Source organism: Staurois parvus, unplaced genomic scaffold (assembly GCF_062004578.1).
Source record: "Staurois parvus isolate SC_StPar_1 unplaced genomic scaffold, SC_StPar_1.0 ptg000015l, whole genome shotgun sequence".
NCBI lineage: Eukaryota > Metazoa > Chordata > Amphibia > Anura > Ranidae > Staurois > Staurois parvus.
Genome location: NW_028317811.1, coordinates 7602051 through 7629828, shown reverse-complemented (window position 1 = coordinate 7629828; position 27778 = coordinate 7602051). Strand labels below are relative to the sequence as shown.

The 27778-nt window shown below is 43.3% G+C and overlaps 1 protein-coding gene across 2 annotated transcripts in view; it reads left to right on the top strand.

Moving 5' to 3' along the window:
* ABHD3 (abhydrolase domain containing 3, phospholipase) overlaps nucleotides 1-27778 on the top strand; it is a 98560-nt gene that overhangs the window by 12792 nt on the left and 57990 nt on the right. For both annotated transcript variants that reach the window (XM_089678365.1, XM_089678359.1), the window contains exon 3: nucleotides 26020-26202. In XM_089678365.1, coding sequence (XP_089534491.1) covers nucleotides 26020-26202 — 183 coding nt within the window. The remainder of the gene's footprint in view (nucleotides 1-26019; nucleotides 26203-27778) is intronic.

The window sequence follows — 27778 nt, the reverse complement described above, 5'->3', positions numbered from 1 at the left end:
GAATCGCCTCACCCCCCCAGCAATTTAAATTAACTATATGTTGTTGCTTTGCAGCCTGAAATGAAGACAGATACAGTTTTTGTTTTATCCAGCTGTATTTACTCCAAGTGAAGAATTATAACTCCAACATGTCATAAAAAATTTAAAGAAATCAAAAACAGAATCACTGAGTTGCCATTTGACTTTCAACTTTGGTCATTTTGATTAGCTCAGCGTGAAAAGAGCTTTCCTGGAGCATTTCAGTCCAGGTAGTGCAACTGAAGCAAACAATCAAGTCTGGAGATGGCTACCAAACAATTTCAAAGGCTTTAGCAATGCCTAGAAGCACAGTGAACGCTATTATTAAGAAGTGGAAGGTCTTTGATACAACACAGACCCTGGATCAGGATGTCACTCCAAACTGGATGAAAGAGTCAGGAGGAAACTGGTCAGAGAGGTTCCCAAGAGGCCTACAGCAACTCTGAAGTAGTTGTAGGAATTTATGACAAAGAGTGGTCATTGTGTGCATGTGACAACAATATCACAAATTCTTCACAAATGTGGCTGGTATGGGAGGGCTGCAAGAAAAACGCCACTCCTCAAGAAAGGCCACATACAGTCATGGCAGAGCTTTGCCAAAATGCACTTTGAAGATTCTGAGGCCACGTGGAATAAAGTGTTATGGTCAGATGAGACTAAAATTGAATTATTTGGCCTCAACACCAAACGATATGTCTGATGGAAATCAAATACAGTTCACCATCCTTACAGTAAAGCCTGGGGGTGGTAATATCCTGTTATGGGGGGTTTCTCTGCAGCAGGGACTGGAGCACTTGTCAGGATAGAAGGAAAATGTATGGGGCAAAATACCATCAAATTCCTGAGGAAAATCTGCTTCCCTCTGCCAGAAAGTTGTCAATGGGAAGGTTTACCTTCCAACATGACAATGACCCAAAGCACACAGCAAAAATGACCAGACAGTGGTTGAAGGAGAAAAAGATGAATGTCCTTGCATGGCCTAGTCAGAGCCCAGACCTAAACCCCATTGAAAATATGTGGAATGACTTGAAGACTGCAGTCCACAAACAGTCACCATGAGATTGCACTGAACTTGAGCAGTTCTGCAAAGAAGAGTGGGCAAATATTGCAAAGTGTAGATGTGCAAAGTTAGTAGAGACATAACCCAACAGACTAAAGGCTGGAATTAAAGCAAAAGGTGGTTCAACAAACTAATGACACAAGAGGGTGATCCTTTTTCCAAATCAGGGATTGTTTTTGATTTATTGTTTTTTAAAGTTCTGGCATGTTGGATTTATATCTTTCACTTGGATGTTATAAGTTGCACTGAGTAAATGCACCTGGATAAAACAAAAACTGTGGCTGTCTTCATTTCACGCTGCAAAGCAACAAAATATGATTATTTTAAAGGGGGTGATTCTTTTCTATATCCATTGTACACACTATAGAGGGATATGATTGGTTCATATTTCGTGTCTGAGGTTTACAACCACTTTAAAAGCACACAGATTTGATTACATTCCGCACATCAAGCGTGCCATGACATAGATAGCGTTCTGGAAATCAAATTCCTGGAATGTTTCCAGCAATGGCACAATCGTCTAGAAAAGTGCATCTCTTCATAAGGGAATCTACTTTGAAGTTAACAGCAGCTGCTAGTGTATAGGTATGCAAACTTTTTTGTTGTTTTTTTTTTTTCATTTACAGCCCATTCCGGGAATTAAATGGTCACACCTCATATGTCTATACATATACAGTACTGTATATGATTAATATTCCATATTTTATTGTCCCATTTTGTACTGCAGATGTACATAACAAGAGAAAACTGACTAAGGTCTATTTATAAATGTTTTTGCACAGGATACACACAACTTTCATCTAGGATTCATGCATATTTCCCAATTGAATCCAGTTAGAAAAATGTGTGAATCTTGAGTGAAAAAAAATTAAAAATACCCCCAGAAAATAAAGTAGAATTTAAGGAGAAGTATGGCCAAAGCTGTTTTGGCTGTGCTTCCCCTGCGGATCACAGGAGTGCAGTTTGTTCTGCACAACTGTGACCCATATTCAGCTGACAGTGGTTGGAAGCCAGGCTGGGGAAAGATCCCGACTTTAAAGTCGGGATCCACCCCAGAGTCTGAAGCAGCACCTGGCTCAGCCTCTCAGTGATCTGCTGAGAGCCTGAGCCAGCCACTCCCTCCCCCTCCACAGGCCAGTGAGCGTGGGGAGCAGCACAGAGAGTAGTGACTGACAGTCACCACTCTCTGCTCAGAGAGACTCAGCGGTCATGTGATTGTTGAGTTCTCACACTTAGAGCCGGTGGGGGACCGATGCTGCATCCACCTAGGTAAGTATAATTTGGTAAAAAATCCATCCCATAATTCTGTTTTAAAAAGTCACATTGCTTGTTAAAAAGTACAATATGAGTTTGTATATATACGGGCCTTTTAAGCATTTTCTATGCCTAATGTAATTTCCTGCCATTTTTCTGCACCCAAGGAACCACCCCTGCCATGTATAGCCCGCTATAGTGAATGGCTATACATCTCCATACTCTTTTAAACATTTCATGTTCGGAAAGTATTGTTTGGTTGTATTGTATGTACCACAGTATTCTCTTGTATGCAAGGTTGAATGCACATGCACAAAGCTTGAAAAATGCTTTAAAACGCCCCCAAAAATGCTTCAGGAATAGGCTTTACTCAGCTGTGAATGCAGACTAACAGGAAAGATATCTTGGAATGGAGGCATTATCCCATCCAAGTCTTCACATAAATTCTGGACTTCAGGACCAAGTCAGAAAATTAAATCCTGCTAGGACACTGCATTTTGTAGCATAATTATTCATGTAGAATGTATGTTGCTTGCTAAAGAGCATTATTTTTTATTTAGTTGTTATGGGTAAAGTTCCAATTTAATACAAAATGTTTGTTTTCCTCACATCAGCCATAAGCCATGGAGCCCCTCACCACGTCGTGTATGTGAGAAACCTAGATGATGCAAACTGTCAAAAATCCTACCAGCTAGTGACTCATAAATTATATACTATATTTTTTTCTTGAAGTAAAGCTGTACCAATTTTTCTTGATCTAGACTGGGAGCAGACTCCAGAGGTACTATTACCCAGTTATCTTAAAGAGCATTTTGTGAACCTTGAAACCTGCAAATACTGATTTCAGCTGAGCCATCCTAAAGCTGGTGATACACGATTAGAATTTTGTCATTCAGCCAACAAGGTTTATAGAGGAATCCCCCTGCCAGGACATTGTATTCTGATAGTGGCTGCAGCTGATTGGCTGCAACCGATGATCCGTGGAAAATTTTCCAACATGTCCCTTCAACAAAAGTCAATTAAACAATTGATTTCTATTGAGGGAACTCACACACTCATCAAAATGTGGTCAATCCCTGCTGAACCAGCCAAATTTCGATCAGTGGATGGCTAGCATAAATTGGTAGTAAAGTCTGTTTTTTTAATTATTTTATTATAGCTACAGGTAAGCCTATATTAAGGCTTACCTGTAGGTACTGTAAATATATCCGAAATGTGCATTGTTTAGGAGATATTTACTTGTAAACCAGCAACCACGCATGTTCTCTGAAGGAACTGCATGCCCGTGTCATTCCTTAAGAGCTGTGTGCTGTAAAAAGTGACTCCTGCGTGCATGCGCAGGAGTGATGTCATTGCGGCTCGGTCATTCAAGCCGCCGGAGTGCGCAAACCTGGAAAAAGGACCAGGTGAAGATGGAAGCCCTGTCAGCAGTGACGGTGTGCTGCTGGAGGGCTTCGTTTTAATCACTTCAGTACAGGGCACTTTTACCCTCTTCCTGCCCAGGCCAATTTGTAGCTTTCAGCCTTGTCGCAACAATTGCGCAGTCAGCAACACTGTACCCGTAAAAAAAAATTATCTTTTTTTCACACAAATAGAGCTATCTTTTGTATGTGCATTTAATCACCACTTCTTTTTTGCTAAATAAACAAAAAAAAAACCACGAAACTTTTTTCATCATTTCTGTTATAAAATTTTGCAAATAATTAACCTTTCTTCATAAATGTAGGTCAAAATGTATTCTGCTACATTTCTTTGGTGAAAATACTCCAAATTTTATATATTATTTAGTCTGTAGGAAAGTTATAGAGTCCACAAACTATGGGATATATATCTGAAAATTGATCAATCCTGAAGTACTGACGGCCAATCTAATTTCTTGAGGCCTGAAAACACCAGGATAGTACAAATACCCCCCAAATGGCCTATTTTTGGAAAATAGACAAGTCCAAGGTATTTAGTAAGAGGCATGGCGAGTTTCTTGAAATTGTAATTTATTTTGGTCACAACTTTTTGGAAAAGGAAGAAATTAAAAAAAAAATTCACAGTTTGTTTTTTTTATATATATTGTCACCAGTCCAGTACAGCGTTATAATATAACTGTTGTGGCGGTGATCAGGGACACTGATTGCTGATTGGTGACAGTATGTAACAAAAAATAATAATAATTAAATTTTTTAAAACGTTTTTTCTATTATTTTTATTATTTTTCTTTTTTTACTATTTTTTTTTCAACACACTGACCAGAGCACTACAAAGTTGTGATCAGGATTTGTTTTTTGGTTTTTTGGTTTTTACACATTTTGATTACTAATACCAATTTATTTCATTGATATTCGCAACAATTTTCACTGAAGGAAACTGATTAATTCAGTCTATTGTTGTGATTAGCTGGGATTGGGCATAGCTTGGTACATATGGGCTGTGACTGGCCCTGTCTGTACCATGTGATATCTGTGACCAATCCCAGCTAACAACAAAGTTGTATACAAGGATGGCATGAAAGGAAGCCATCCATTGCATACAATTGTCATGTGACCTGCTGTGATTGGTCACAGCGGTCACATGACACTGGCAGCAGAACGGTGTTGTGATCTGTCATCCGCTTTGTTTGGACACAGCTAGTGACATATTACTCTGCTGCGTGGCACCTTCTGACAGGATGTCATATGATGTCCACTCGGAAGGAGGAGCCTGCCGCCTGGCTGTCAATCTGCTATAGGCTGGGTGGGAAGGTGTTAAGGTAAGTTTCACATAATGTGCAAGTATTGCCTTGCAGGGGAAACATTTTTTTACCAGGTTCACTACCGCTTTGAGGCAAGAAGTGTGTTACTGGCTAGATCATCAGGTAAAAATAAATGTAAAAAAAGAACAGAAAACTAATGCAGCCGCATCATCTAAGAATTGGTAAGCTGCAATATACTATATTAAACTTTTGTTTTTAGGTTTAGATGTTTTAAGGCAGCAACCCACAGTAGCTGTCCAGAAATCACCTCTAGCTGTAATAACATGAAATCTCATTGGTAGCTGATGGTAACTATACTTTGCAAATTGTTGGTATACTCAACACGCTATTTTGTGTATGATCAGAGAATTATATTGTCTTTAATGAAAGTGTGACTTATCACAGACATATTTTTAGCAGATTGTTCCTACAGATACTGTACGTTCATTATGCAGAGTGTACATTGTTGGTTTCACCCACTTGATTGTCTGCTCTCTGCAATGATTTTTTTTCTGTTTCCTTTACACATTGTGAGTCTGCAGAGAGAGGAAGAGAAGTAATGAGAATAGGTCACTGTCAAAATGCTTCAGGAGTGGAGTGGCCCAGCACACCCCTCCCAGCATGTTTGTTGAATTGCATGATGGTTTCATTAAGAATATCAAACGTTTTCCATGTTTCTGAAATGGAGTCGGACTAATCAAGAAAATGTCTCCCAACAATAAGTATTTCCCTACCAAGCCAATTCTGACATTTCTCTCCTATCATAATTGTTTTCTAGAAAATGAATTAACCCCCCCCCCCCCCATATATATATATTGCCAAAAGTATTGACCTGCCTTTTCGTGCACATGAACTTTAATGGCAACCCAGTCTTAGTCTGTAGGGTTCAATATTGAGTTGGCCCACCCTGTGCAGCTATAAAAGCTTCAACTCTTCTGGGAAGGCTGTCCTCAAGGTTTAGGAGTGTGTCTATGAGAATGTTTGACCATTCTTCCAGAAGCGCATTTGTGAGGTCAGGCACTGATGTCGGGGGAGGAGGTCTGGCTCACAGTCTCTGCTCTAATTCATCCAAAAGGTGTTCTATCAGGTTGAGGTCAGAACTCTGTGCAGGCCAGTCAAGTTCCTCCACCCCAAACTCGCTCATCCATGTCTTTATGGATCTTGCTTTGTACACTGGTGCGCAGTCATGTTGGAACAGGAAGGAGCCATCCCAAAACTGCTCTCTAAATGTTGGGAGCATGAAATTGTCCAAAATGTCTTGGTACGCTGACGTCTTAAGAGTTCCCTTCACTGGAACTTAGGGGCCAAACCCAACCCCTGAAAAACAACCCCACACCATAATCCCCCCTCCACCAAACTTTACACTTGGGACAAGGTAGCTGCAGGCATCATCCCAATATCTCCACTTCAAGTCCAGGATGTCATATGACGTCCTAGTGATGGGACGTGGTTAAGGGCCTTAGCACACGCGTGTTTTGACAATATTCATATTTATACTGGATATTTTAACAACTAGAATAGATTTACACACATACGCATGTACACCCATTTGTATGCATTTTACATACTGTATGTATACGCATAAATTACAGGAATATACTCACCATGAAGATAAGAATTTGGCCATTTCTTTTACAACACTGAATGCTATCTAGGAGCAGTGCATACCTTCTGGTGTTTTTAGTGTGCTCAGGAGGGACAGGTGCAATGTCAGGGATGAAGGTCGAGAACGCAAGTCTTCTTTTTTGACCTTTGTCCCTGAACACATAGGGCTCTAAAGGTGGGTACCACTTGGTACAGTGTTCATCCCCATCCACCCACAGCCTGCCATAGACTTTGACAGGCTGCCTGTAGTGGGGCTTGACATTGCACATGTCCCTGTGACTGCCAGTAAACTATTATGTTTAGAAGGGAAAGTCAGCAATAACAGCCTACATAATTCATTACAGGCCTCCATACTAACTACAATTTTTTTATCTGATAAAGTAAAAAGAAGTGTAAACTATGCTGTAACATATATCAGTCAGCCAGAATTAATGTTTTATCATTATGATTTCTGATGCCTGTTAATGTGTTTCAGCACTCTGGATAAAATATGCAGTACCCTCCAGATTTACTGCAATTGACACAAAAGTGTCAGAAGCGATGAAATCATCATTCTCATGAATCCAGTTTTTTCTCCTAGTTTAGGTGTTTAGATTTTTTTCTCCTAGTTTTAGGTGTTTGATTTTTAACTTTACAGTATGTTTTTAAATAGTTTTTCACTTATCTGGTAAGTTACTTTTACTTAGACATTATAACAAATTGGTTTACTTTAACATTGGCTTTTACTAGGCTTTGTTATGCGTCTCTTAAAGGGATTGTAAACCCTCACCTTGTAAAATAACCCATTCATTTCTTGTGTATAGATAGAAAAAAAAATGTATACAACTCTTTTCCCTTTTTATAAGTAATTATATACCCTCTGTTCTCAGCTGAATAAGAGCTGGGGGAGGAGAAACAGCAGCACATTGATCTTAACAGTTGAAGGTTGTGCAGGGGGGTGTATCAGGACAAGTCTGATCATTGGAGGAGAGCAGGCTGAGTTCTCAGATCATCTAGAGATCTGACCACGCTGTGTTCTCTTGCCCAGTGTGGTCAGGTTTTTGATAGGAAAGCAGAGGGACTGTCAGGAACACCAGGGGTTTCACACAAAGGAAGCAATACAAAGAGCGCTGGATACTTTTGCATACAAGTACATGGTATAGCAGGCACATATCAGGAGTATGAAATATTAGGTTTACATATTCTTTAATGTATTTATTGCTGTCTGTGCCCCATTTGGGAAATTTACCGCTTTATTTGTCCTATTCCCCATTGTCATCAACACAGAAAGTTATGGCAAAACCAACAATTTATATCTGTCCACAGACTAAGAAATAAGGGGAAATCTTCATATGGGCACACCTGCCACTGGCCTTTTAAAACTTACACCTCTGTCTAGAAAACTATACTGCAAGTCACTGCTTATACATCTTCTAAATGCAGCAAGGGCCTGTATCCCAATTACATGGAAACAACAAAATCCACCGTTGGTGGATACAACATACAGCGTATGGCACATCTCACCTCTGCCCTAACTGTTTAATGAATACTTGCAATTTTAAGTAGATCTATTTTTTTTGACTGGTCCATGGGACACTACCTTGGACACCCTCTATGACCCCCTCATCTTTCCTCTTCCCACCTCTATCCTTATGAAACCTTTGTTTGAACCTCGCCACTTACTGACCTTTGTAATTTGCCCATCATCTTTACCCTTAAAATGGGTGAAACGCATCAGCGGCGTGGTCAGTGCAGCAGCACTGGCTGAGGCCATATAACTTCATGAGCATCGGGTCGGTTAAACGACATCTCACTCCTTCCATGGTGAAAACTGGTGGTCCTTGGATTTGTACATGCAATTGTAGACATTCCCCTTCCAGGACACCAAGGTGTGATACCAGACACTCTTAATAAGGTGATGGTGTGTATTAAAACATGAACTGTATGTCTACATGTTTATTGCTATGTGTACCTACCCTGGATGTTAAGTGAAATGTAACATCTGTCATTATGTTGAATCCTGAGGTATACCTATAAAATTAAGAGTTAAAAAAAATGGGTACACCTATTCCAGGGACAACTGTCTAAGAGGGGAATTCCCCTCACTTTGGGAGATTTCCTCTAACTTCCTATTGCATCTTTGAAGGATATGAAAGCTATGAAGGGTATATTCCTCAGAGGTACACAGACAGCAGAAAATAAACCAGGGGGTTTTAACCATTCCCTACTGTATCCAAAACAAAAAAAGTTTGTGCTATACATAGGGTTTTAGAATAATGCTGTGTGCATGTGAGTATGTACAGGTCCCCGAACGCAGACAGTGTGAATTCGGGGATGAGCACAGATGTCAAATTGTGAGCAGTGGCTGTGTCCATGCAGCTGATGCATCCCAATCAGGCCTGGACTGGGACAAAAAAATAGGCTATGACAACGAACTGTTTCTCAATGGCTTTTAGTTTTAGATAGATAGATAGATAGATAGATAGATACTGTAAATCCTTCTGCTCTATAAATGCATGCTCTGCACCCTGAACATTCTCTTTTACCTTCATCCTTGCCACACTCCTCTCTTAACCGCTTTCCCATCGCCCTATAGCAGAAATACTGCTACAGGGTGGCAGGGGTGTGCATAATCAAGTATATTTGCATGATTTTGCGTTTCCAGGTAGGGGGCGTGCTCGCCTTACCCGCGCCACCATTGGTGGCCTTAGCTGTCAATCACCGGGTCCCAGACAGTGATTCCCTGCCGGCACCCAGCGATCACCGAGTATCATGGACGGGAGAGAGACCTGTATGTAAACAATGCAGATCTCTCCCCTGTCAGCTCCTGCACACTGCTTTGCATAGCAGAGCCATACAAAGCAGTGTGCTTACAGGGTAAAGCACACACACAGCACACAGTGAAACAGCACACAGTTAACCCTTTGATCGTCCCAGATGTTAACCCCTTCCTGCCCAGTGTCATTAGTACAGTGTCAGTGCTTTTTATTCGCACTGATCACTATATTGGAGTCACTGGGGATGTCAGTGACAGTCCCACTATAAGTTGCTGATCGCTGCAAATACTAGTTAAAAAAAAAATTCCAGTATATATACCGCCATTTGTAGATGCTATAACTGTCACGTAAACCAATTCATTTACATGTATTGGGATTTTTTCTTAGCAAAGACCTATAGCAGAATACATTTTGGCCTAAATTTATGACAAAATTTGATTTTAAAAAATTTTTCACTGGTCATGTTTAATAGCGAAAAGTCAAAAATATTGTTTTTTTCTCAAAATTGGTGGGGATTTTTCTCATAGCGCAAAAAAAAAAAAAAAACGCAGAGGCAATCAAATACCACCGAAAGAAAACTATTTGTGGGAAAAAAAGGACGTAAATTTTATTTGAGTCCAGCGCCGTATCGCAAAAAATGGCCTGGTCAGGAAGGGGGGTAAATCCTTTGGTGGGCAAGCAGTTAATCATTCTCTTTCCCTTCTTTCCGCTGCTATTTCCCTCTCTGGTCACTATCATTCTTTTCTATCAATGCCTACTCTACCTTTCTATGATTGTTCTCCTCCACATCCCTCCATACCTTCTCTCCGTTACTGTTTTGTCATCGATCAAAATCCACTGCCATTTCCTCCATACACAGCTCTCAGACTGTGTATGCATCGTGGCTCAATGCCGTGGCAAGAGATGTTCATACTTCCAGGCTTCTACTCCTCTTCTCTCACAGGGCACATCATCGGATGATGTGGCTGCTGGCGATTGAAGCAGGGCTGGATGCCCAGCATTAGCAACACTACTGGCAACCCTCCCTCCACATTATACCAGCTGTACTCAGGGCATGCAGCTCTGCAGCCCCGGCCCACTGGGCAAATGCCCAGTGTGCCCTATGGCCAGTCTGGGCCTGATCCCAATTGAAATGGCTGAGACTGCCTGCACAAGGATACCTGGAACACCTGCACATTCTTGTGTGAACAAACACGGCCATTGCATGGGCATGTGTTTAAGTAAGCCCATGTGAAAGAGGCCTGAAAGAATTCTACAAGACTGGAAATGTGGCATGCTACAGTTTTACAAAAAGGAATCTAAACACAAACATATGAAACGGTAATCTGGAAAAACCGCAGTGCATTGAAGATTCCTGCTTTAAAAAATCATCTATAGAGATGCATTAAAAAACAATGAATGTTTTTGCTTTAAATGACAGGTTAGGTTACAAAGCACTTTTGTATATATTACAGTTTAGTGAGTGCCTCCCTGTTTAGCTATATTAACTATTATTTTCACTGCTATCTATATATTTTTTAATTCTTTTCCTATAAACACTTTAGCCATAATGTATTTTTATTGTGATAAAAGATTAAAATAACAGTACTTTTCTTGTCATATTCACTGAAGAATTAATCACACACTGACCTGTATTTTTCCCTCTCTCTATTTAATCCCCAGTCTGTTTCTCTGCATTAAATGTATTCTCTCTAATTCTGTCATTTGTATGCAGATAATTTACTCTTATTGTTCATAAGTTTTTCCTTTTTTTCTTTTACATACTAGCCTACTAAAATGCATGACTAAAGACTGCAAAATTTGGATTCATGGATTTGTTCTGACCACTCTTTTTCTGGAGTCAGAAAAATTGTTCAGCTTTACTTTTCTTTGGACCTAAACAGCTAGAATTGGCATTTACTAGACACTTATTTACTGTAAACCTTTTTTTTTTGCTATCTGTACCCCATTGGGGAGGTTTCCCTTCACATCCTGTCCCACAGACAAAACAGGAAGTGAGAGGAAATCCATCTAAAGTTAGAAAATCCCTAGTTGTCCCCAGTACTAGTGTCCCCATTGGAAGATTTCAAAGCTTCCTGTTTTAGAGACAATTCAAAAGTTGGGATTTTCTTACACTTCCAGTTATAATGGTAAACAAGACAAATCGAGAGGGTGAATCTCCCAGACAGAATAAGAACCTGACAGGTGTTTTAATCCCACTCCACCCTATCCAAAAGTAAAATAAAAGAGTTTTCTCTTTGGTTATACATCAGGCAAGTCACTACAGTAAATACACATACAGTATAATACACACACTATATGGCCAAATATATTGGGCCAGCCCTCCAAATCATTGGATTCAGGTGTTCCAATCACCTCCATGGCCACAGGTGTATAAAATCAAGCACCTAGACATGCAGACTGCTTCTACAAACATTTGTGAAAGAATGGGTCGCTCTCAGGAGCTCAGTGAATTCAAGCTTGGTACCGTGATAGGTTGTCACCTGTGTAATAAGTCCATCCATGAAATTTCCTTGCTACTAAATATTCCACAGTCAGCTGTTAGTGGTATTATAACAAAGTGGAAGCAACTGGGAACAACAGTAACTTAGCCACAAAGTGGTAGGCCACGTAAAATGAAAGATTGGGGTCAGCACATGCTGAAGCGCACAGATGTCGCCAACTGTCTGCAGAGTCAATAGCTAAAGACCTCCAAACTTCGTGTAGCCTTCAGATTAGCACAACAACAGTGCATAGGGAGTTTCATGGAATGGGTTTCCATGGCATAGCAGCTGCATCCAAGCCTTACATCACCAAGTGCAAAGCAAAGCATCAGATGCAGTGGTGTAAAGCACGCCAACACTGGATTCTAGAGCAGAGACATGTTATCTGGAGTGACGAATCATACTTCTCGGTCTGGCAATCCGATGGCCATGTCTGGGTTTGACAATTGCCAGAATGGTACTTGCCTGACTGCATTGTGCCAAGTGCAAAGTTTGGTGGAGGGGGGATTATGGTGTGGGGTTGTTTTTCAGGGGTTGAGCTTGGCCCCCTAGTTCCAGAACTTTTAAGGCTTCAGCATACCAAGACATTTTGGACAATTTCATGTTACCAACTTTGTGAGAAGAGTTTGGGGTGGAGGAACTTGACTGGTCCTGACCTCAACCTGATAGAACACCTTTGGGATGAATTAGAGTGGAGACTTCGAGCCAGGTCTTCTCATCCGAAATCACTGCCTCAAATCTGCTTCAGGAACAATTGTCAAACATTCCCATAGACACACTCCTAAACCTTGTGGACAGCCTTCCCAGACGAGTTGAAGCTGTTATAGCTGCAAAGGGTAGGCCAACTGTATATTGAACCCTATGGACTAAGACTGGGATGCCATTAAAGTTCATGTGTGTATAAAGACAGGTGTCCCAATACTTTTGGCAATATAGTTTGTATACACTGTTTTCTGTAATTCTTTCAATTTTACTTCTATGTTACACAGCCCTAGCACACAGCACATCCAGCCCAGAGTCCTGAGTTTTATCTACTGCAGTTAGGTAATATATCTAGATCTCCTTCCTCCCTTAGCCTGTGAATGGACAGTAAAAGAGAAGCAGCAGACTAATAAAATCCTTTCTTTTACTTAGCTCTCTCCTCCTGTCAGCATTATCCCTGTTAGCACACAAGCATTACAACACACCTGATTGGCTCCCAGTCCTGTCGCTCCTTCTCCCAGGATGAGCTATGCTGTATTAGAGATTGCAAGAGATTGTTGCCAGGTCAAATTTAGGTACTTACCTTTATTGCTTTTAAAAATACATTTGAAGAGACACCATCATATTGCCCATTTACAATTTATAAGTCTAAAGTTCCTCTTGAACTATAAGAAAACAGGCAATTTGATTATAGCTGGTTTTGGATGAAAGAGTACAGGCAGATATCAGATTAGAATCAAACCATGCATTATCTTTTCTGCATTTATATGTGATCTACCACCAGAGCACTCTTATCACTGGCTGAAACATTTCTCCTGAACTTTTTAAGCATTTCAATATGGATCCCCAGAGAACAGCCATTTCATAGCTCATACAAAGACCAACTGTGAAAAATGAGTCTTAGTGCCTGTTCACAGCAGCCTGTTGCACAGTGTGATGAGGTATGAACAGCATCTGCAGCATGTTTATTGAATGCACACCAATGCACATAGAGTATATATTGGTTACAGAGCATATAGAAAACAATTGTTTTCTATGTGCCCTTGCATTGCCGTTGATGTGTGCAGATCAATGCAGCTCAAAGTACATGGTGTGAACCAGCAGTAAGATACCTATTTTGAAATTTCTGATCTAGAGCAGTGGTCTCCAAACTGCGGCCTGAGGGCCGTATGTGGCCCTTTGCTTGCTTTTATCTGGCCCTTGGGGCACTATTACATCCACTGATACCAACAATGGGGCATAATTTCCTCCAAGGACACCAATGAAGGGGCACAATTCTTCCCAATGACACCAATGGTTAGGGGCATAATTTCCTGCAAGGACACCAATGAAGGGGCTCAATTCTTCTCAATGACACCAACAATGGAGCCCAGTGACACCAATGATTAGAGGCATAATCTCCTCCAAGGATACCAATGAGGGGGCACAATTCTTCCCAATGAACCAACAATGAGGCCCAATGACACCAATGATTAGAGGCATAATATCCTATAAGGACACCAATGAGGGGGCACAATTCTTCCCAATGACACCAACAATGGGGCCCAATGACACCAAAGATTAGGCAGAATTCCTCCCAATGACACCACTGATGGTGTGCCCTTCCTGCCACTGACATCAGGACCTTTTCTACTCCCAATGGCCAGTCCGGCTCTCCTACAGTTTGAAGGACAGTAAACTGGCCCTTTGTTTAGAACATATGGAGACCCCTGATCTAGGGTAACACACAGGCTTACATATTTTGGAGAAATAAATGTTTGCTTCTGTGCTGCAAAGATAAAGAAAGTACAAGTTTATATACAAACACGTACTTTACATCCCTGATGACATTATATACATCCATCTGGTAAATCCAGATGAAAGCAGGCACACATTTCCTGTGTAGACACTGTTGTTAAGCAGGAAGGAGTACTCGAGCTACTGCTGAATCAGCCTGTAGGAATGGTGTGTCATAGTCTAAGCTGGCATTTTATGAGGTCTTATGACCTAAAACTGTCTTTCACCAGCAATCTGTCATTCTACTCAAAAACTATAAGGGCTCATTCACACTAGCTGCTGCATTGCAACACAGAGGCTGGTGTGCGGTGGGGCCAAGATCAGTGCAGTGACAATGCACTGAGCACGATACATCGCACTGTTTAGTTTTTTTTAAATGAGCTTTTATGAAATGTCACAGAAATATCTCAAAATGTTTATTTGCCAGCTGTGTGGTGCGCTTGCAACGCTGTGATGTCACCTGGGCACATAGGAGACAAGGCATTTTGCCTTGTCAATGTGGTTGGACTGCTGTACATCATCCAGCATTTTATTATATTATACAGGATTTATATAGCGCCAACAGTTTACGCAGCGCTTTACAACATAAGGGCAGACAGTACAATTACTATAGAAATGAATACAGATGGATTCAGAGGGCCCTGCTTACAATCTAAGCATTTCTGGGTAGGGGGCGCTCGGCACAGCACAAGTCAATCCGCAGGTCCCATCCAATGATTTATGGCCTGGACCTGCTGATCAGTTTAGAATCATAGCACAGAACCCTGTGTTTACTAACAACACAGGGCTCCGTACGCAAAGCAGAGATGTGGTTGTTTTTGTTTTTTTACTCCCTGCAAAGCAGAGAGATAAAACAGTCAAATCTCATAGTAAAAGCAGCACATATTAAACACATTACACTTGTTAGGCACACAGTTAACCCTTTGAATGCCCCTAGATGTTAACTGCTTCCCAGCCAGTGTCATTAATACAATGACAGTGTATAGTATTAGTACTGATCACTGACAGTGTTAGTCAGCTCTCACCCAGTGTTTGTGTCAGATTGCCAGCCGCATTATCACAGTCCCACTATTAGTCGCTGAACACCACCATTACTAGCAAGTGTATATATCCCAGTGTATATATACCATTGTTTGAAGACACTATAACTTTCACACAAATTAATCAATTGACACTTATTGGGATTATTTTTTTTTTACCAAAGACATGTAGCAGAATACATTTTGGCCTAAATTTATAAAGAAATTTATAGACAAAAATTTTATTGGATATGTTTTATAGCAGAACGTATAAAATATTGTTTTTTTCTTTTCCTCAAAATGTTTGGTCTTTTTTCGTTTATATAATAAAAAAAAACAGTGGTGATCAAAAGAAAGTTCTATTTGTGTGAAAAAGTTATAAAATTTTCAGGAGCTTAAAGAAGAAACCTGGGCAAAATTATTTTCCCATGCAGTGGGTTTGTGCCCGCGTTGCATGGGTTCAATGCTCGTTTTTGTCTAGGGTAGGGCTTGACAAATATGCCTTGAATCTAGGAGTCAGCTAAAAAAGTTAGGAGCCAGGTGGAGGGGCAGCGTGACAGGTGGAGGGGTAGCGTGACAGCAGGAGGGCAGAGTTACAGCAGGGGGGCAGCGGGACAGGAGAGGGGCAGCAGGATGAGGGGAGCAACGGGACAGGAGGGTGGCAGCAGAACAAGAGGAAGGCAGTGGGATAGGAGGGGGGCAGTGTCACAAAAGGAAGGCTGTGGGAGGGGGGGCAGCATCACAGGAGGGGGGTTCAACAAGACCATGGGGGCCAGTGGGACAGGAAGGGGAATTTTCATGGGAGGGAGCAATGGGACAGGTGGGGGGCAGCGTCATAGGTGGGAGGCAACATCATAGGAGGGGAGCATCACAGGAAGGGGGCAGCATCACAGGAGATGGGCAGCAGGATTGGTGGGGGGGGCAGCGTCACAGGGGTCGAGAAGTGGGAAAGGTGAGGAGCAGCATCACAGGAGAGGGGGCAGAAAGACAGGTGGGAGGCAGCGTCACACGAAGGGGGCAGTGGGATAGGTGAGGGACAGTGTCACAGGAGGGGGGGTAACGAGACAGGTGGGGGACAGTGGAACAGATGGGGGGCAGCATGACAGAAGGGGGACAGGGACAGGTGGGGAGCAGCGGGATAGGTGGGGGGCAGTGGGAGAAGTTTGGAATAGTAGGACAGGTGGGGTGCAGTGAGACAGGTGGGGTGCAGCAGGACAGATGGGGTGCAGCGAGACAGGTGGGGAGTAGCAGGACAGGTGGGGTGCAGCGGGACAGGTGGAGAGTAGCAGGACAGGTGGGGTGCAGCAAGACAGGTGGGGAGTAGCAGGACAGGTGGAGTGCAGCAGGACAGGTGGGGAGTAGCAGGACAGGTGGGATGCAGCTGGACAGGTGGGGAGTAGCAGGAAAGGTGGGGTGCAGAGAGACAGGTGGCGAGTAGCAGGACAGGTGGGGAGGGAGTAGCAGGACAGGTGGGGAGTAGCAGGACAGGTGGGGAGTAGCAGGACAGGTGGGGTGCAGCGGGACAGGTGGAGAGTAGCAGGACAGGTGAGGTGCAGCAAGACAGGTGGGGTGCAGCGAGACAGGCGGGGAGTAGCAGGACAGGTGGGGTGCAGCGAGACAGGCGGGGAGTAGCAGGACAGGTGGGGTGCAGCAGGACAGGTGGAGAGTAGCTGAAGAGGTGGGGTGCAGCAAGACAGGTGGGGTGCAGCAAGACAGGTGGGGAGTAGCAGGACAGATGAGGTGCAGTGGGACAGGTGGGGAGTAGCAGGACAGGTGGGGTGCAGCGAGACAGGTGGGGAGTAGCAGGACAGGTGGAGTGCAGCGAGACAGGTGGGGAGTAGCTGAACAGGTGGGGAGTATCAAAACAGGTGGGGTACAGTGAGACAGGTGGGGAGTATCAGAACAGGTGGGGTACAATGAGACAGGTGGGGAGTAGCTGAACAGGTGGGGTGCAGCGAGACAGGTGGGGAGTAGCTGAACAGGTGGGGTACAATGAGACAGGTGGGGAGTAGCAGGACAGGTGGGGTACAATGAGACAGGTGGGGAGTAGCTGAACAGGTGGGGAGTAGCAGGACAGGTGGGGTGCAGGGAGACAGGTGGGGAGTAGCAGGACAGGTGGGGTGCAGCGAGACAGGTGGGGAGTAGCAGGACAGGTGGGGAGTAGCTGAACAGGTGGGGAGTATCAGAACAGGTGGAGAGTATCAGGACAGGTGGGTAGTATCAGGACAGGTGGGTAGTATCAGGACAGGTGGGGAGTAGCAGGACAGGTGGGGAGTAGCAGGACAGGTGGGGAGTATCAGAACAGGTGGGGTACAATGAGACAGGTGGGGAGTAGCTGAACAGGTGGGGAGTAGCAGGACAGGTGGGGTGCAGGGAGACAGGTGGGGAGTAGCAGGACAGGTGGGGTGCAGCGAGACAGGTGGGGAGTAGCAGGACAGGTGGGGAGTAGCTGAACAGGTGGGGAGTATCAGAACAGGTGGGGAGTATCAGGACAGGTGGGTAGTATCAGGACAGGTGGGTAGTATCAGGACAGGTGGGTAGTATCAGGACAGGTGGGGAGTAGCAGGACAGGTGGGGAGTAGCAGGACAGGTGGGGAGTATCAGAACAGATGGGGAGTAGAAGATAAGTTGGGGAGTATCAGAACAGATGGGGAGTATCAGAACAGGAGGGGAGTAGCTGAACAGGTGGGGAGTAGCAGGACAGGTGGGGAGTAGCTGAACAGGTGGGGAGTAGCAGGATAGGTGGGGAGTAGAAGGACAGGTGGGGTTCAGCAGGGTAGGTGGGGAGTAGCTGAACAGGTGGGGAGTATCAAAACAGGTGGGGGACAGCGAGATAGATGGGGAGTATCAGAGCAGATGGGGTGCAGCAGGATAGGTGGGGAGTAGATGAACAGGTGGGGAGTATCAGAGCAGATGGGGAGTAGAAGGACAGGTGGGGAGTAGAAGGACAGGTGGGGTGCAGCAGGACAGGTGGGGAGTATCAGAACAGGTGGGGAGTAGAAGGACAGGTGGGGAGTAGCAGGACAGGTGGGGAGTATCAGAACAGATGGGGAGTAGAAGATAAGTTGGGGAGTATCAGAACAGGTGGGGAGTAGCAGGACAGGTGGGGAGTATCAGAACAGGTGGGGAGTAGCAGGACAGGTGGGGAGTAGCTGAACAGGTGGGGAGTAGCAGGACAGGTGGGGAGTTGAAGGACAGGTGGGGTGCAGCGAGACAGGTGGGGAGTAGCAGGACAGGTGGGGAGTAGCTGAACAGGTGGGGAGTATCAGAACAGGTGGGTAGTATCAGGACAGGTGGGGAGTAGCAGGACAGGTGGGGAGTAGCAGGACAGGTGGGGAGTATCAGGACAGGTGGGGAGTAGCAGGACAGGTGGGGAGTAGAAGGACAGGTGGGGAGTAGAAGGACAGGTGGGGAGTAGCAGGACAGGTGGGGAGTATCAGAACAGGTGGGGAGTAGCAGGACAGGTGGGGAGTAGCTGAACAGGTGGGGAGTAGAAGGACAGGTGGGGAGTAGCAGGACAGGTGGGGAGTATCAGAACAGATGGGGAGTAGAAGATAAGTTGGGGAGTATCAGAACAGGTGGGGAGTAGCAGGACAGGTGGGGAGTAGCAGGACAGGTGGGGAGTAGCTGAACAGGTGGGGAGTAGAAGGACAGGTGGGGTTCAGCAGGGCAGGTGGGGAGTAGCTGAACAGGTGGGGAGTATCAAAACAGGTGGGGGACAGCGAGACAGGTGGGGAGTATCAGAGCAGATGGGGTGCAGCAGGATAGGTGGGGAGTAGCTGAACAGGTGGGGAGTATCAGAGCAGATGGGGAGTAGAAGGACAGGTGGGGAGTAGAAGGACAGGTGGGGTGCAGCAGGACAGGTGGGGAGTATCAGAACAGGTGGGGAGTATCAGAACAGGTGGGGAGTAGCTGAACAGGTGGGGAGTATCAGAGCAGATGGGGAGTAGAAGGACAGGTGGGGAGTAGCTGAAGAGGTGGGGAGTATCAGAACAGGTGGGGAGTATCAGAGCAGATGGGGAGTAGAAGGACAGGTGGGGAGTAGCAGGACAGGTGGGGAGTAGCTGAAGAGGTGGGGAGTATCAGAACAGGTGGGGAGTAGCAGGACAGGTGGGGGCAGCAGGACAGCTCTCACCTGTCCAGCAGTGGCTCCTCCAGATGTCTGCCTGGTTGTTGTGGTTGGTTGGGGGTGTCGGTGCCATGGTAGAAGTGGGGTTCTCTGCTATCGCACAGGTGGTGGGACCTTGAGGCCCTAGTGAATCCAGTCCTCTGGTAGGGAGCACTGCCGCAGTTGAAGGTGGCATTGATGGGCTCCATGGTGTGTATGGGGCAGTAGGTGCGGGAGGCTGGCTCCAGATGTGAGGACAGCAGGAACAGTCCACTGCTGGATGTGGGGGAGCGTGGTTTTCTGGAGGATCAGAGGAATAAGTATAGCTTTTACCTGAGCCCCTAGACAAAACAAGCACTTAACCCGTTCTGTGTGGGCACAGCCCTACTGCATGGGAAAATAACATTTGTATCCAGAGTTCTGCTTTAAGTGGGTATAGTAAGGACAGCTCCATAGCTCTGGAAATTCAGGGATCGTGTTAGATCGGCCTGCTAGTAATTACAAACCCTGCATGGAGATACTGTATTGTGATGATCCTGCTCGCTGGACATGCACATGAATCATTCATGAGAAGTCTACAGCTGTTAAAGCTTGTAGGATAATGAACAAATTGGTTGCTAACATGTACTGTATGTGGGAGATGTACTACGCTAAGCTTTACCTAACAAGTCAGCACAAACACAACATACAGCGGGTAAATTGATATTGAACACGTCACCATTTGTCTCAGTACATGTATTTCTAAAGGTGCCATTGACATGAAATTTTTACCACATTGGTAACAACCCATGCAATCCATACATACAAAGAAACCAAAACAAATAAGTTCAGAAATTAAGTTTATGTGCAATAAAATGGAATAACACAGGGAAAAAAATTATACACCTGAAGAAAGGGAGGTGCAAAAAAGGCATTGAAAGCCAAGACACCAGCAGAAATCTATCAGTACTTAGAAAGCAATCCTGCCCCTTGTCAGTGCAAATTAATATCAGCTAGTTCAGTCTCAACTGATGGCCTATAAAAAGGTGTCACATTACCAAGGTCAGAAATTCTGAAGGACCCTCTGAACACTGGTATATACTCTTTTCCAGCAGACTTTCCAACAAATAGGGATATTTGGTTCACACATATTGCAATACATGTTTAAGCTGGCCAACTGCAAAAAAGTAATCCCTCTATGGCCAGTCCTACTCTGCCTATGCAAATGCTACTGTGGACACAATGCCAATATAGGGGAAAAGACAAAGTGGAGGAGAGCTACCAGGTCTAGGTCTGGCTACTGACCCACAATACAACAAACAAGATATACCTGTGCTCAAATCCAATAGCTAGTGCATGCATTTATCTATCAGGTGCTAAGGTGGTGTAACCACATATTAACACTAGAAATTCTGAAGGACCCTCTGCACACTGCTATATACACTTTCCAGCAGACTTTGCAATAAAGAATAGGGATATTTAGTTCACACATATTGCAATACATTACCAAGGTGTCACACAAGAAACATCTCGCGATGGGTAAAAGCAAGGAGCTCTCTCAAGACCTTTGTGACCTTATTGTTGCAAAACATACTGATGGCATTCGTTACAGAAGGATTTCTAAACTTCTGAATGTTCCAATGAGCACTTTTGGGGCCATAATCCAGAGGTGGAAAGAACATAATTTTACTATAAACCGGCCTTGACCACATGCTTCTCACAAGATTTCTGATAGAGGAGTGAAAAGAATTATTGGAAGAGTTGTCCAAGATCCAATGACCACTTGTGGAGAGCTTCAGGAAGACCTGGAATTAGCAGGTACAATTGTTTCAAAGAAAACAATAATATACTCAACTGCCATGGTCTGTATGCATGCTCATCACACAAGACTCCATTGCTGAAGAAAAAGCATGTTGAAGCTTGTTTAAAGTTTGCTGCACAACATTTAGACAAGCCTGTGAAATACTGGGATAATATAGTCTGGTCAGACCAGTCCAAAATGGAACACTTTGGATGCCATAAAACAAACCATGTTTGAAGGTCAAATGGCACTGCACATCACCCCAAAAACACCATACCTACAGTGTAATTTGGAGGTGGGAACATCATGGTGTGGGGCTGTTTTTCAGCACACGGTACTGGCAAACTTCATGTCATTGAAGGAAGGATGAATGGAAAAATGTACCAAGACTTTCTTGAAAAAATATTGGCTGCCATCTACCAGGATGATGAAGATGAAACGAGGGTGGACATTTCAGCAAGATTGATCCCAAACACAAAGCCAAGGAAACTCTCAATTGGTTTAAAAGAAAAACAATAAAGCTGCTAGAATGGCCCAGCCAATCATCTGGCTTGAATCTAACAGAAAATCTATGCAAAGAACTAAAGATCAGAGTTCATAGAAGAGGCGCACGGAACCTTCAAGATTTGAAGACTGTTTGTGTGGAAGAATGGGTCAAAATCACCTGAGCAATGCATGCGACTAGTTTCTCCATACAAGAGGCATTTTGGAGCTGTCATTACTAACAAAGAATTTTGTACCAAGTATTAAATAAATTTCAGTTAGCGTGTTCAATACTTTTTCCCTTTGTCATTTCAAGAGGCATACAAGAGGCATTTTGGAGCTGTCATTACCAACAAAGAATTTTGTACCAAGTATTAAATAAATTTCAGTTAGCGTGTTCAATACTTTTTCCCTTTGTCATTTCAAGAGGCATACAAGAGGCATTTTGGAGCTGTCATTACCAACAAAGAATTTTGTACCAAGTATTAAATAAATTTCAGTTAGCGTGTTCAATACTTTTTCCCTTTGTCATTTCATTTTATTACATATAACTTAATTTCTGAACTTTATTTGTTTTGGTTTCTTTGTATGTATGGATTGCAAGGGTTGTTACCGACATGGTGAAAATTTCATGTCAATAGAACCTTTAGAAATATATTTACTGAGAAAAATGGTGACGTGTTCAATACTTATTTTACCCGCTGTATATGCACAACAAATATATAAAATCCATAGTTATATATGTGATGGATGCTTTATGACATCTAACACAAATAATCACCAGTGGCATTTTGATGTATACGATAGTTTCAGTTACTTCCATGATCTTGGAATACTGACATGCTAAAAAAATCATCCTTTGTCTTTGAAATGCCTATTTCTTACAGTTTTCCTATTTATATAAGTACCTCATATATTCATGTAACGTGATAGCATCAGATGCAGTCAGCTCCCTTTGTTCAGAAGAGTGGGTATCTAGTGTTTTGTAGTTAGCAGAATGTGTGAAAGTGTGAGAATCCATTCTTGGATTGAATTCTAGTTTGAGTTCTATTCAGTAACTAGTTTGCTGTATATCACACACATGCAGTACTTTTGTTGCTGGTAAAACATAAGTGAAATTGTATTTTTATAGCAAACAAGGCAGTTAGAGACAAAAAGATGCATAAAAATCACTCTTGAATTGAACACAACACCTTGTAAATCATACAAGCATATTCAGCGCTCAAAATGCTGCAAGATGGAGATCAGCAGCGTCTCTTCACTTGCTCCCGCCATATGACAGAGGTTCGTGACAAGTGGGCAGCCTGTCACTCACGGCCTGTCACTCCCGCCATATGACAGAGGTTCGTGACAAGTGGGCAGCCTGTCACTCACTTCCTGTCACTCCCGCCATATGACAGAGGTTCGTGACAAGTGGGCAGCCTGTCACTCACGGCCTGTCACTCCCACCATATGACAGAGGTTCGTGACAAGTGAGCAGCCTGTCACTCACGGCCTGTCACTCCCGCCATATGACAGAGGTTCGTGACAAGTGGGCAGCCTGTCACTCACGGCCTGTCACTGCCACCATATGACAGAGGTTCGTGACAAGGGGGCAGCCTGTCACTCACGGCCTGTCACTCCCGCCATATGACAGAGGTTCGTGACAAGTGGGCAGCCTGTCACTCACGGCCTGTCACTCCCGCCATATGACAGAGGTTCGTGACAAGTGAGCAGCCTGTCACTCACGGCCTGTCACTCCCACCATATGACAGAAGTTCGTGACAAGTGGGCAGCCTGTCACTCACGGCACCTTTCACAAACCTCTGTCAGCTGATCTCCATCTTGCAGTGGGTCTCTATCTATGCCTTGCAGCTAAAAGAACCACTAGACTGGGGAGAGCTGTCTCTGCATGCCGCACTGACTTCTGGAGCTACACACAGGTTCCCTATATGAGAGTGAGCTTTGAATTAAAGTTACTTGTGTTTTTACTCATACTAATCTGCCACTCTGCTGCGTTCCTTTCTGCATAAAATTCACTGTCCATGTAGTACCTTTTTACTCCTAAATGTGGGCTACTTTGAGGCTAGACTCACTACTAGTGCAATCTGCTGCTCAGCATCTACAGTGGGGATCGAAAGTTTGGGCACCCCAGCTAAAAATTTGTATTAATGTGCATAAAGAAGCCAAGGAAAGATGGAAAAATCTCCAAAAGGCATCAAATTACAGATTAGACATTCTTATAATATGTGAACAAAAGTTAGATTTTATTTCCATCATTTACACTTTCAAAATAACAGAAAACAAAAAAAATGGCGTCTGCAAAAGTTTGGGCACCCTGCAGAATTTATAGCATGCACTGCCCCCTTTGCAAAGCTGAGACCTGCCAGTGTCATGGATTGTTCTCAATCATCGTCTGGGAAGACCAGGTGATGTCAATCTCAAAGGTTTTAAATGCCCAGACTCATCTGACCTTGCCCCAACAATCAGCACCATGGGTTTTTCTAAGCAGTTGTCTAGAAAACTGAAACTGAAAATAGTTGACGCTCACAAAGCTGGAGAAGGCTATAAGAAGATAGCAAAGCGTTTTCAGATGTCAATATCCTCTGTTCGGAATGTAATTAAGAAATGGCAGTCATCAGGAACAGTGGAAGTTAAAGCAAGATCTGGAAGACCAAGAAAAATATCAGACAGAACAGGTCGCAGGATTGTGAGAAAAACAATTCAAAACCCACGTTTGACTGCACGATCCCTCCAGAAAGATCTGGCAGACACTGGAGTTGTGGTACACTATTCCACTATAAAGAGATACTTGTACAAATATGGTCTTCATGGAAGAGTCATCAGAAGAAAACCTCTTCTACGTCCTCACCACAAAAATCATCGTTTGAACTTTGCAAATGAACATATAGACAAGCCTGATGCATTTTGGAAACAAGTTCTGTGGACCGATGAGGTTAAAATTGAACTTTTTGGCTGGAATGAGCAAAGGTACGTATGGAGAAGAAGGGGCACAGAATTTAATGAAAAGAACCTCTGTCCAACTGTTAAGCATGGGGTTGGATCAATCATGCTTTGGGGTTGTGTTGCAGCCAGTGACACGGGAACATCTCACAAGTAGAAGGAAAAATGGATTCAATAAAATTTCAGCAAATTTTGGATGGTAACTTGATGCCACCTGTGAAAAAGCTGAAGTTAAAGAGAGGATGGCTTCTACAAATGGATAATGATCCTAAACACACCTCAAAATCCACGGGGGATTACATCAAGAGGCGTAAACTGAAGGTTTTGCCATGGCCTTCACAATCTCCTGACCTCAACATAATTGAAAATCTATGGATAGACCTTAAAAGTGCAGTGCGTGACAGACAGCCCAGAAATCTCAAAGAACTGGAAGACTTTTGTAAGGAAGAATGGACAAAGATACCTCAAACAAGAATTGAAAAACTCTTGGCTGGCTACAAAAAGCGTTTACAAGCTGTGATACTTGCCAAATGGGGCAGTACAAGATATTAACTCTGCAGGGTGCCCAAACTTTTGCAGATGCCATTTTTTTGTTTTCTGTTATTTTGAAAGTGTAAATGATGGAAATAAAATCTAACTTTTGTTGACATATTATAAGAATGTCTAATCTGTAATTTGATGCCTTTTGGAGATTTTTCCATCTTTCCTTGGCTTCTTTATGCACATTAATACAAATTTTTAGCTGGGGTGCCCAAACTTTCGATCCCCACTGTACCAAAGGAGTGACAATGTAGGACTGCATTGGTAAGAAAGCTACAAAAGAATGTAATGTTTCTGATGGTCATGGACTACCATAAGGACTCCTGTAAGTCTAGGATCAGGATTTGTTGAGACTTGGATGCAGCATCCTGCTGCGTTTGTAATCTCATCTCCATATGTGAATTAGGAGCATTCCCTGCCTCCTGATGACCTCTATCTACATTGTGCATTTTAAGAAGCCTCCCCATGTACAGGGCTAGCTCAAGTGCAAGCTCTCAATTCAGTTCTTACTCCATTAGTGTGCAAATTGTGGATGTAGTGATTCAAATAATCCAGTAGTTTTATGTATTGTGCCACAGCAAAAACTCAGAGCTCATTATTGTCAATGGAAAATCCAAGACTCTCAAAAGAAAATCAAGACCCATGAGAGCCATTAGATGCAGCTGTTCCTATTCCTTACATTGCTATCTCATTGTGTTTCTTAGTACAGTGTATAGGTTGATTCCAGAAATCTAATTAAAGTGTGTACTTTTCTCTATTGTGTCTTACAGTGAGCTTATTAAAACAGCAGATGGAGGGCAGATTTCGCTGGACTGGTTTAGTAATGATGATAATACACTTTACCCTGACGCCAGCACAAGACCTACAATCCTTTTACTGCCTGGGCTCACGGGAACAAGCCGGGAATCCTATATTCTACATATGATTAAGCACAGTGAAGAGCTTGGATACAGGTAAGTACACGATTGAAGTACACAAGTGTTGGTTAAAAATGACCATTTTCCATAATTCGCTCTTGTAATATCAGAACTGCTATGTCTAAAATGTAGTTCTTTTTTGATTTGCCCGATTAAGCACAGATTTAAAAAGGGTTGATCTTTTTCTGAGGACACATGGGCTAATGCATTGTGAAATTCAGCAACAGCAGAGGTTATATGTGGTCTCTTCTACTCAGGAGAGGGGGATATCCACTTTGTTTAGGCCTTACAATAAATAATACACAGATTGATTTCATAGAAGTGAAGAAGACACAGCCAGTTTCAATGCAAGTAATGTTGCCACCCCATAACCAGCCCAAGCAATCTCATGAACCATTTCCACTAGGGGCAGACTGGCTATCAAAGAATTGGTTATCGCAGCTAGGGCTAGGCTGTGGCAGTGGCTACAGAAAAGACACAAAGAACTGCATGGAGACCTAGAGAGGCAGGATACTCACTGGCACCAGTGGACAGACCCAGCATGCCTGCATGCACAGAGAAGGTGGGCGCCTTTAGAAGGCACAGAGTCTAAGGAGCTACCTTATGTTCATCAGAGCTCCTGAAGGTGGAGATGGGTTTTGCTGTAGTTGACACCCAGGTTGTGACCCCCTGACCCACCCAAATAGGCTACTGGCAATTGAGATCAGGTAAGCAGGTAATAGTCCATTCCAGCACTAAGAGGCTGGATTCACAGATCAGTGGGTAAAACAGTCCAATCAGGAGTTCATAAAACATACAGAGGCATTGGGAGTGGATAGAAGTGCACAAAGTCAAATAGGGTCACTGGTGCAAGGTACAAGCTGGAGTGCACAGGGTTATACTGCAGACAGCTGTAGGCAAGGATGTATGAAATAATAGAAGCAGGGAGCAGACATGGGCTGCACATGTGCTGATAACAAAACCCCAACTCCAAAAAATTTGGGACACTGTGTAAAATCTACATATAAATACAGAATGCATTGATTTGAAAATCACACAAACCCATATTTTATTCACAACAGAAAACATCACATGTTTAAACTGAAAAAATTTACAATTTTAAGGAAAAAAATGGTCATTTTGAAATTGATTGCAGCAACACATCTTAAAAAAGTTGGGACAGGACAACAAAAAGCTGGTAAAGTAATGCAGGCCATAGATGGGGAGAAAATTGGCCGGTTTTTCTTTAAAAAAATGAAAAATCGGTCGTTCAATCGGCCGACGTTATCAGGAACGGTAAAAAAAATTGGCCGATTTTCATCCCGTCTACAGCCGGCAAAAAGTGGCTCTGCAGAGAGCTCCACTATTTCTTTGACAATTCTTTGACATTTATAGCGGCTGCAACATTGTATCTATTTGTATCCATTTCGGATACAGATGTTTTTATTCGGAAACAGATACATTGTTGCAGCCACTATAAATGTCAAGGAACTGTCAAAGAAATAGTGGAGCTCTCTGCAGGGACACTTTTTGCCGGACTGGAATTCTTCTTCTTCTTCATCCTTTTCTTCTTCTTCATCCTCTTCTTCTTGTACATCTTCTTCATCCTCTTCTTCTTCTTCATCCTCTTCTT